This window comes from Bos indicus x Bos taurus, chromosome 7 (assembly GCF_003369695.1).
Source record: "Bos indicus x Bos taurus breed Angus x Brahman F1 hybrid chromosome 7, Bos_hybrid_MaternalHap_v2.0, whole genome shotgun sequence".
Taxonomy (NCBI): Eukaryota; Metazoa; Chordata; class Mammalia; order Artiodactyla; family Bovidae; genus Bos; species Bos indicus x Bos taurus.
Window position 1 is genome coordinate 98,071,366 of NC_040082.1, and position 10,372 is coordinate 98,081,737.

Sequence of the window (10,372 nt, forward strand, 5' to 3'; positions counted from 1 at the left end):
GTTTGAGTTAACTCTGGGATGCCTACTAGTTGGGCTCTGGAATTAGGTTTAGGGTCATTGTACAGATGATACAATGCCAGTAAGGGCTGCCTCCACGGTCCCATGGCTACCACGTGGCAGGGTGGGGATTCTGCCCCAGTCCTCTCGTTAATGCTGCTACCTTCCCCGGCTCTGGCGGGGAAAGGGTTGCCACAGGCTGCTGGGTGCCTCAGTGTACCAGCCCAAGGGGCCGCAGGGCAGGAAGCACCTGGTCTGGAGCGGATGCAGGAGGCGCCTGGTTCCGGTCCAGTTTCCGCCACTGGGGCCCTCAGGGGCAGCTGGGCCAGAGAAACCAGGCGGCGAGGAGGAGGAGGAGACACTGGGGCGCGAGCCCATATGCGGGCGCAGTGCCTAGAGGACAGGTCTGAGTACTGGGGGTGCGCCCACGCTTGGAGGATGGGAAGAAGGGGAAGAAGGTAAAGGCCCCCGCGGGCGTGAGCGCACGGCTGCCGCCCCGTGGCCACCTTGGGAATCGCAGGCACCAGCAAATGTGTGGCTCAGCGGTAAAGAAGCTGCCTGCGGTGCAGGAGACGCAGGTTCCATCCCTGGGTCAGGAAGATCCCCTAGAGAAGGAAATGGCAACCCACTCCACTATTCTTGCCTGGAGAATCCCATGGACAGAGGAGCCCGGTGGGCTATAGTCCAAGGGGTTGCAGAAGAGTTGGACCCAATTTAGGGACTACACAAACAAAAGCGCCTTGCAGGCAACCGTTAACTCCCTACCTCCCTAATACAGACAGAACACTCCAGTCAGAAACACTTGACAATACCTCATCAGGCAGGGACCAACATACCAGATGCACAGAGCTCACCAAGGGGGTTAAAACAGATGGACAGAGGGACTTCCCTGGTGGTCCAGTGGCTAAGGCTCTGAGCTCCCAGTGCAGGGCGCCCCAGTTTGAGATCCCCGGTCAAGGAACTAGATCTTGCATGCCACAACTAAGACCCAGTGCAGCCAAATAAATAAAACATTTAAACTAAATAAAATCAATAAAACAGATGGGCAGAGAAACAGCCCTCAGACAAGGAGCTAAAGAGACGAACAGAGCCCCTTAGGTAGATGGACAGAGAAACCCCAGGCAGCCTCCCCATTCAGACAAATGACAGTCAGGGGAAAGTGAAAAGGTCTTTATTAGCTCACTCTGTGCCTGGACCAGTAGCAGCCCCAGGCTCAGCGGGGTTCTGACTGGGGGCCTCTGGACAGTCAGTGGGGGTGGCTTCAGCAGTGGCCTTAGGTGAGGGGGGGCTATGCGAGTAGCAGCACTGGTGCCCCTGTTGACAGGTGCCCTGGTAGGAAGACAATGGGTGTGAATGAACCCCGTTCTGGAGCACAGCAGCCTCCTCTGGGTTCCTTCCCTGGATAGGGAGCTCACTCCCACCCACTTGACTGGTCCCACCTCCCCCAGCCCTGCTGGCCCATTGGCCCAGTCCTGTAGCTGGGAGAACCCATGGGTGCTTCAGTTGGGGGGTGGTTCGGTTCACCTCCTTGAACCTCTTGCAGGGAAATGTCTTGAGCCAGGCAGCCCGCTCAGCTGGGTCCTCCACCGGCTCCTTTCGCTTATTTTGGAGCAGCCTACGTCTCTCTTCCACAGTTTCTCCTGCTGCCTTGCCTCTGTGTAGGGAGACGAGGGGAGGCTCCATCGGCCTTTGTGCCCACTCCCCCCAGCTAAGCCCCACCTTCATTCACCCAACTCTCGCTCACCCTGGCCGGGCACGGGGCCGGGGACCCCAGTTGGCCTCAGGGTTGGCCTGGAAGCGCTTGAGTCCTCGCTGGCGGGAGCTGGGGTTGGCATCATCCCGGATGGTGAAGTTGGCCTGCAGCCTGGGGAAATGGGAGTGGGGGTTGAAAGGCATCTGCCAGGCGGCTGGGCACACACCACCTAGGCTGCCTGCCCACGTCCGTGCAGCTCGATGGACCTTGGGAAAACTGTGTCTGCAGGTGCAGGGCTTCTATCATTTATTTAATAAACATTTATTGAGTGCCTACAGTGGGCCTCAAATCTGCTGCCAGTAAAGCTGACATTCTAATGCCTAAGACAGACGAGCAAGGAGGCAAGTCAGAAATCAGACAGCTGGCCTTCCTTGGTGCTCCAGGGGTTAAGAACTCGCCTGCCCATGCAGGGGACAGGGTTCAATCCCTGGTCTGGGAAGATCCCACATGCCATGAAGCAACTAAGCCTGTATGCTGCAACTGCTGAGCCCACACGCTACAAGTACGAAGCCTGTGCGCCTAGAGCCACAACAGGAAAGGCCACCACGAGAAGAAGCCTGAGCAGCGCGACTAGGGAGTAGCCCCCACTCACTCCAACCAGAAAATGCCCATGCACAGCAATGAAGACCCCACACAGCCAAAAATAATAAAGGAAGAAACTAGCAAATTATATTGTGTGAGGACATAAGGGAGCAGGGTAGAGCAACGGGGAGTCTGGGAAGGAGTGCGGTGAGAACAGGGCAACAGGGACACAGGAAGAAAGTTTGGGAAGAGCCGTGGGGGAGCCTAAGGACAGCACTCTAGGCAGAAGGAACTGCCATGCAGAGGTTGCACCTGCCAAGTTTGAGTGAGGAGGCCAGGGTGCAGGAGCGGAGGTAGGAGGGCCAAATGAGAGCAGGGAAGTGATGGGAAGACAGTAAGGGCCTGCAGACAGAACTGTTTCCACTAGGTCAGGTGGGAGCCACAGAGGGTTCTGAGGAGAGGAGGGCCGGGATCTGACTTGTGCTCACAGGTGCCCTCTGGCTGCTGTCCAGGCAACAGCTCATGATGGGGAGGACCTGGGGGACCAGGGGGATGGGGACTGCATTGGTTCAGATGAGCAGAACTGGGGCCAGAAGAGGGAGAGGACAGAAGGGGGTGGGAGAGAGTAGATGGACTCCAGATCTCACTTGAAAAATGAGCATGTGTCTATGAGGGGAAGTGTCCGGGTCGTCTACTCCCCGAGCCCGTAGGCAGCCGTAACCATGCCCGTACCTGGGCTCCACGCTGAGAATGCGGAAGGCCGGGCTGCTCTCTGACAGGCGCTCCCGTTTCACTGGACACTCCTTCTCCTGGGAGGCAAAGGTCAGAGGTCAGGGCACTGGCACTGACCACCCCCTGCCTCCCCTATCCCACCTGGTCAGGCCGGGCCTCACCCAGCACCGCATGATGTCCCAGAGGGTCGAGGAGGGAGCGTCTGTCTTCACAGCATTCTTACAGGCATGGGAGAGGGAGACCCGGAAGCCAGCGTGGAGGAGGGCCGACCTGGGGACCAGGAGGGATGGTGAGGGGGAAGGCTGGACCCCGAAGTCAGTGCTGACCCATGTGTGGGGGTGTGAGCCTAGTTTCATGGACTCGTATGGCTGTATATCTACCGGTGACTGCAATGCCTGCATGATGCCAGCCATCCTAACAGCAAGATCCTAACATCCCCCCTGGCCAGGGCTCATGGCTTCTAAGAACTGGTCTAAGCCCTCGTGCATGAGAAGCCCTAGACCTGCATTATGTTTGATCTCTACTTTCCAGGGGACTCTGGCCCAAGAGGGGCCCAACTCGCCCAAGGGCACCCAGGGGTTCCGGCACAGGCTCCAGCCCAGGCCCAGCCTCACCGCAGCTGCAGGAGGCTGGGTGTGTTGCAGTGGATGGTGCTGCTCAGCTGGTCCAGCGTATAGTAGAGGGGCACGTCCGGGAGCTCCTGTAGCAGGACCATGGGATAGGTGTGGGGCCCATCAAGGATGGATGGCTGCCCCACTTCTGGTCACAGGCCCCAGTCCCCACCTCCGTGATGACACTCAGCACTCCTCGGATCCGCTCTGCGGTGTGGAAGCGGCCAGGGTTGGCGCTCACAGCCTCGAGGACACGGCCCACGAATTCCAGGTCATGGAGGGGCTCTGCCCACATGGGGCCACCAAGCTGCGAACACACAGGGACCAGATGAGCAGGGACCAAGAATGCCAGGCCCTCCGCCTTCAAATGCTCCCCCCAGACCTGCCTCGCCCCACCTGGTGTCGCTGCCCACAGTGCTCGCACTCAGGGGCCACGGGGGGGCCGCAGGCTGCAGAGAACTTGAGCCTGCTCAAAGAGGGGTAAGGTTGGGCGGGGTGGCAACCTTGGCTGGGTTGTCCCCTTCCCCTTCCTCCCCAGCTCACCCTTGCTCACCGGCCACCGGAGGCTGCTGATGCTTTGCCAAGACGCTGCAGGTGGAAGGCCCCGCAGCCCACGCACTGGAACACCAGCGCCTGCTTGCTGTGGGGGACAAGGGCAGCCGCCAGTTCCTAGCATGGTCACCATATCCCAGCTCCTCCTTCAGCCTGACTGGACTCCCTTTGGGACCCCCCCCCCAACATTTCCCCAAGGCAGAACCATGTCCCCCAACTCCTGCCCACCAACCAACCCTGGGAAAGATCCTCTTGCCTCTTTCCATCCATCACCCTTCTTTGCCCCAGACTACCTGGCTGAGGCCTTGACCTTGGCCTGACCAGTGAAGACACGAACAAAAACCCGTACATAGAAGTCAGCGCTGATGCTGAGCAGTGGCACCACAAAGCGCTGGTAGCAGTTGGCACGGAGATCCAGGCTGTGCAGGACAGTCCTCAGGGCCTGGTGTGGGGGATGGGTGCCAGCCATCAGCCCTGCCCCTGCCGCCACCTTCCCTACACGGAGCCACACCAGGGGCTCACAGGTACAGAGGCAGGACCGGCTTGTCGGGTTCTGAGCCCAGCGCTGAGTGACCCTTGGCAAGGGAGAGCCTCAGCTTCCCCATCTGTAAAATCACACCAGTCTGTCTCTTTCTGGCCCTACTGGGGACACTAAACGATCAAGGAAAGAAAGTGTGTGTACGTGCCAAGTTGCTTCAGTCATTCTTGACTCTTTTTGTTACCCTATTACCCTATTACCCTGTTACACCAGGCTCCTCTGTCCATGGGACTCTCCAGGCAAGAATACTGGAGTGGGTTGCCATGCCTTTCTCTAGGGGATCTTCCGGACCCAGGGATCAAACCCAAGCCTCCTGTGGCTCCTGTATGGCAGGTAGATTCTTTACCACTGAGTCACCAGAGAAGCCCAAGGAAACAAAGCACAGACCGGTTAACCAAATGGCTTCCAGTTAACATTGCATGTATGCCCCATGCTGGGTGATGTGGCCCAAGGCTGCAGTGAGGCTCTGACTCAGCAAGGAGGTAGCACTTCCCTGAGCTGACTAGCAGGGCTCCTAAAGACCAAGGACAAGAGCCCTCCTTTTCCAGCCCCCTGACATAGCCAGCCTTGCCTTCTTGAATCTCCACAGCAACTCCATGGGCTCTGGGCCAACATCACACCCATTTCACAGATGCAAAAATGGAGGCCCGGAAAAGGTGAAGTCACTTGTCCAAACCACCAGCAAAACTAGGACCTGAATTCAGAGCCAAACACAAAACTGGAAAAACTGCCTTTAAAAAAGAACGCTAGACCACTGGAGTTCCCCAGTGGTCTAACGTTTAGGGCTTTCACTGCTGTGGCCGAAGTTTCAATCCCTGGTCTGGGAAACAAGATCCTGCAAGGCACAAGGCATGGCCAAAAAAAAAACCCAAAACTGCAGTTGTTGAAATAGAGAATACTAGAAAGAATAATGTGGAAGTTTCCTGGTGGTCCAGTGGCTAAGACTCCACACGCCCAATGCAGGGGGACCAGGTTCCATCCCTGGTCAAGGAACTAGATCCCACATGCCGAAACTAAGACCAGTGCAGCCAAATTAATTAAAAAAAAATTTTTTTTTTTTTTAAAAGGAGAAAAAGAAGAATGTAATCACCCACTCTTATCCTAGGAAAAACTCCCCCCCCCCCAACCAATTTGCAGCCATGCATGCTCTCAGGAATTATGCTGGTTAAAAAACATGCATGTCAGGACTTCCCTAGTGTCCTAAAGCTAAGACTAAGGCTAAGACTCCACGTTTCCAGTGCAGGGGGCCTGGGTTCAATCCCTGGTGGGGGAACTAGATCCCACATGCAGCAACTAAGAATTCACATGCCTCAAGTAAGCAACTAAGACCTGGCACAGCTAAATACATAAATAAAAATAATTTTTTTTAAAGATAATAATAAAAGAAATAACGTGCTTGTTGGGATTCCCAGGTGGCTCAGTGGTAAAGGATCCAACTGCCAAGGCAAGAGACATGGATTCCATCCCCAATTCAGGAAGATCCCACATGCCTTGGAGCAAACAAACCTGTGCGCAACAACTAGCGAGCCTGTGCTCTAGAGCCTGGCAGCTACAACTACTGAGCCCACGAGCTCTAGAGCCCATGCTCCGCTGTAAGAGAAGACGGTGCACCGCAACTAGGGAGTAGCTGCCGGCTTGCTGCCACTAGAGAAAAGCCTGTGCAGCAATGAAACCCCAACACAGCCAATAAATAAATAAAAATAAATAAACTTCATATATATAAAAAAAGAACACGTTTGTGGTCAACGTCTGGGGATGGATCTGGCTCTGGCTGCCTGGAGGAAGCTGAGCAGGTCTGGGGGGCGGGGAGGCGAGCCCGGAGGCCTCTCACCATCTCGTGGCAGGCCCGGCTCTTGAGGGCCATGGCCCCGTATTTGCTGTAGCAGGTCTCCCCGCTGTTCCCCGCCAGGACCGCCATATCTGTGCAGGTGACGCACAGCAGCCCTGTGGGGAGGGATGGAGCAGTGAAGACTCGGTAACGCCCCAAGCCCTACTCCGTTTGTTCAGACCCCCCACAGCAGGGGGGCCTCACCTCCTTCACTCACAGCCTGCACGGCTGCATCCAGGAAAGAGGCGGGGCTGCCGTAAGGGTCGAGGTCGATGACGTCAAACCTCTCCGACGCCTTCTGGTGCTGGTACATCAGCATCCTGGGAGCAAGGAGGCAGATCTTCAGCCCGCTGCCCCAGGGACCCCTCCACAGCCTCACACTCACGCCATGTGATGGTTTGGGCCTGGACTTGGGGGCCAGCTGCCCAGGTTTAGATTCTGGCTCAGCCACTTGCTAACTGTATTAACTTTTCCTCCTTGGATCTGCTACTCATCTAACAATGGCAATAATAATAGCCAATACTGAGACTCCCCTCGTGGTCCAGTGGTTTGGACTCCATGCTTTCACTGCAGGGCCCAAGGGTTTGATGCCTGGTCAGGGAACTGAGATCCCACCTGCGGAATGGTGTGGCCAAAAAAACCCAAAAAAACTAGTCAATACTGATGTAGAACATATATGTGTGTGCATGCTCAGTTGTATCCGACTCCTGGTGACCCCATGGACTGTAGCCCACCAGACTCCTCTGTCCGTGGGATTCTCCAGGCAAGAATACTGGAGTGGGTTGCCATTTCCTCCTCCAGGGGATCTTCCCAACCCAGGGATCACACCCAAGTCTCCTGCATTGGCAGGCAGGTTCTTTACCCCTGAGCCACCTGGGAAGCCTGTAGCACATATATAATTGACACCATTTCAGGAAGTTTATAGATGTATTAATTCAAGAATCTTCCACAGATTTGAAACTATTGTTGTTCTCTGCAGGTGAGAAAATGCAAATCCTACTGACCAAGTTATTTGTAACAGGAACCCTCCCTCCCTTCCTCCACCCTTTATACCCTGGATTTCCCCGCTCCCTCCAGCATTTCTCACTGCTACACAGTTTACTTATTTGTCATCATCTGTGCTTCCTATTAGATTCTAATATGGTCAGAAAACCATGTAGGATCTTAGTTCCCCAACCAAGGATGGAACCTGAGCCCCTGCAGTGGAAGCAAAAAGTCTTAACCACTGGACAGCCCAGGAAGTCCCCAGCAAATATTTTTAATTCATTTATTTTCTGTAAGGGGTCAGGTAGTAAATATTTTAGGACCACATGTGGTCCGTCACATATTCCTCTTTTTCTAAACCTTTAAAAATGGAAGAGACATTCTTAGATAGCAGGCCATTAAGAAAAACACACACACAAAAAAACAGGCTGTGGGCCTGGCAGGCTGTAGTTTGCTGATCCCTGCATTATCAACTCCACAAGGTCAGGGGTTTTATCTGTATTGTTTACCGACGCAGTCCTGACAGTAAGAATGGTGACGAGCACTGGATATACACTGGTTCACTTGACTGAATAAAAGTGCAAGAAGATGGGACTTCCCTGGTGGTCCAGTGGCTAAGACTCCACGCTCACAAACGCAGGGGGCCTGGTTTCCATCCCGATTGATCAGGGAACTAGATTCTACATGCCACAACTAAGAGTTCACATGTCACAACGGAGATGGAGAATCCTGGGTGCCACAACTATGACCCAGGGCAGCCAAACAAATAAATAAAAATAAATAAATAGTTTTTAAAAGTGCAGGAAGTTAAGTCTGAAATGGAGTCCATAATGGTATTTATATCCACCTGTGAGCACAAACTATACAAGTATAATCAATACACCAACCCCTATAAAACTACTGTCCTTGTTTCACAGACAAGGAAACAGGCTCAGAGAGGCTACAGCCACTCTCTCAAGATCACGAAGCAAGAATATGACACAGCCAGGATGTGACCCCAGGTGACTTTGTTCTAGTGGCCAGCACTCTATGCCCAGCACCTACCGGGCATCTGCCTGGCTGGGCTGTACCAGGTGGGCCACTTCGTTGAGCTGCACATTACGGCGCATAAGATCCACAGCTCGGGCAGAGGCGTCATTGGCAACCACGGATCGGAGACCAGGCACCTCTCGAGCAAAGCGAATGGAACGTAAGCCGGAGGCTGCCAGACCTTCCAGCACTCGCAGGCCTTCCTGTTGGAGTAAGCAGAGCCCCATTCACATCCACACCGCCATCCTCTGCTGGATCCCCCACCCCTCAAGGAGCCCCCACCGCCCCCGACCTCCTCTAGCCCGCCCCCTCCAGGATTCTTCCTTCCTTCATCACCCACTAGACTCCAGGGTTGCTGCCTATGTTCAGGCCCCACCTCACAGATCTCCCCCACGGCGGCTGTTCGAGGCTGGTCTTCCAGGGCCAGGTTTGCACCCTCTTTCAGTTCAGCCTTGTCCTCCTTTGGCTCTGACAAGTCCACGACCACCTTTTGCACATCCTTCTCACCTGGCACCTTGACTGCAGCCACCCAGAAGCACAAGTCAGGGGATATCAAAGTGCCCTCTGAGAAACCTCCCCCGACTCTTCAGTATGTGCTTCCCAGGTGGCTCAGCAGCAAAGAATCCACCTGCAATGCAGGAGACGCAAGGGATAAAGGTTCAATCCCTGGGTGGGGAAGATCCCCTGGAGGAGGAAATGGCAACCTACTCCAGTATTCTTGCCTGGGAAATCCCATGGACAGAGGAGCCTGGACAGTCCATGGGGTGGCAAAGAGTTGGACACGACTGAGCAACTGAGCATGCACGAACTCTTCGGTATACAGAAGATGCAGGGAAGAAAATCGTCCCTGGAGACAGGCTAAGGAGCTGAGCCCAGGACCTGCTATATAAGGCTGGAGCCTTTCTGCAAGGTCAGGGACAGAAGGGGCGGGGCACCGAGAGAGCTGTGTGTGATACCCCGGCCCATCAGGAGCCTGGACCTTCACTCACTCTGGATTCCTTTGGCCGCAAGCTGAATACGAGCAAATTCCGTGATCACAGCGCATCTGCGGGAGACGGAGAGTCAGCTCACACCCCTCTATCTCAGACCCATTGCCCTCTGCCAAGCTGACCCCGGATCCCTGCTCACGTTAGGTCCCGGTTGAACTCTTGCACTGGGTTGTAGAAAACTTCGTTGGCGTTGGGAAAGACGATCCTGGCGGCCCCCTCGGTGATCGTCGTCTCCTGGAACCCAGGTGGGCGCTCTTCTCCGTCCGGCTCGGTGCCATTCTCCATGGCTGCTGAATTTGGCGGCCCTTGGGGCTGCCCCTCCATAAACCGGGCTCTATAGAGACTGAGAACGGAGCGGAGAGTCGGGCTTAGCCACAGAACGGTCCTCGCACGGGACATCCGCGCGCGCCTCTGCCCGCCAGTCCTGGTTGGGAGGGTAGAGGAGGGAATAGCCAAAGCATCAGATAGCTGCGTTTCTGGGCCGGGTGGCCTAGACAGCTGTAAAGTAGGGACTAAAGAGACCCCGGGACCTCGGTAAAGTGACACCACCCCCCATCTTTGGAGAATACGCTTGAGAAGCCGGAAGCTCTCGAGCGGGTCCACCCATGGTCCGGATCCCTCCTCGCGTCTCCCAGGCCCTTCTCACCGTCTCTCGAGACACCGAAAATCGAACTGGTCTCGGTGCACGCTTGCCGGATTAGGACCTGGGCGCCGACATGTTGGCACAGAGGGCGGGCAGATCATGTGACAGAATTCAGTCAATCAGTGATGGTTGACTACAGTGGGCGATTGGGATCAAAATGCATGGCGAAAAGCGCTGAAAGTGTTGTGCGGTGG

At 55.3% G+C, this 10,372-nt stretch overlaps 1 protein-coding gene across 2 annotated transcripts; it reads right to left on the reverse strand.

The window, feature by feature from the left end:
• Positions 1–1,152: 1,152 nt before the first annotated feature.
• TRMT1 (tRNA methyltransferase 1) lies at positions 1,153–10,291 on the reverse strand. 2 transcript variants are annotated; one of them, XM_027547931.1, is made up of 17 exons: positions 10,182–10,291; positions 9,675–9,878; positions 9,536–9,591; positions 8,923–9,065; positions 8,562–8,749; positions 6,738–6,853; positions 6,537–6,649; positions 4,461–4,609; positions 4,169–4,255; positions 4,012–4,081; positions 3,788–3,922; positions 3,619–3,704; positions 3,166–3,274; positions 3,005–3,081; positions 1,742–1,861; positions 1,522–1,651; positions 1,153–1,326 (listed from the first exon to the last, which is right to left on the reverse strand). In XM_027547931.1, the coding sequence occupies exons 1-17, from the start codon at positions 10,277–10,279 to the stop codon at positions 1,177–1,179; spliced, it is 2,031 nt and encodes a 676-aa protein (XP_027403732.1). In that variant the 5' UTR covers positions 10,280–10,291; the 3' UTR covers positions 1,153–1,176. The 2 variants fall into 2 exon arrangements, with proteins under 2 accessions (XP_027403732.1, XP_027403730.1); XM_027547929.1 differs by having other exon boundaries at positions 9,675–9,959; positions 10,182–10,288.
• Positions 10,292–10,372: the final 81 nt, after the last annotated feature.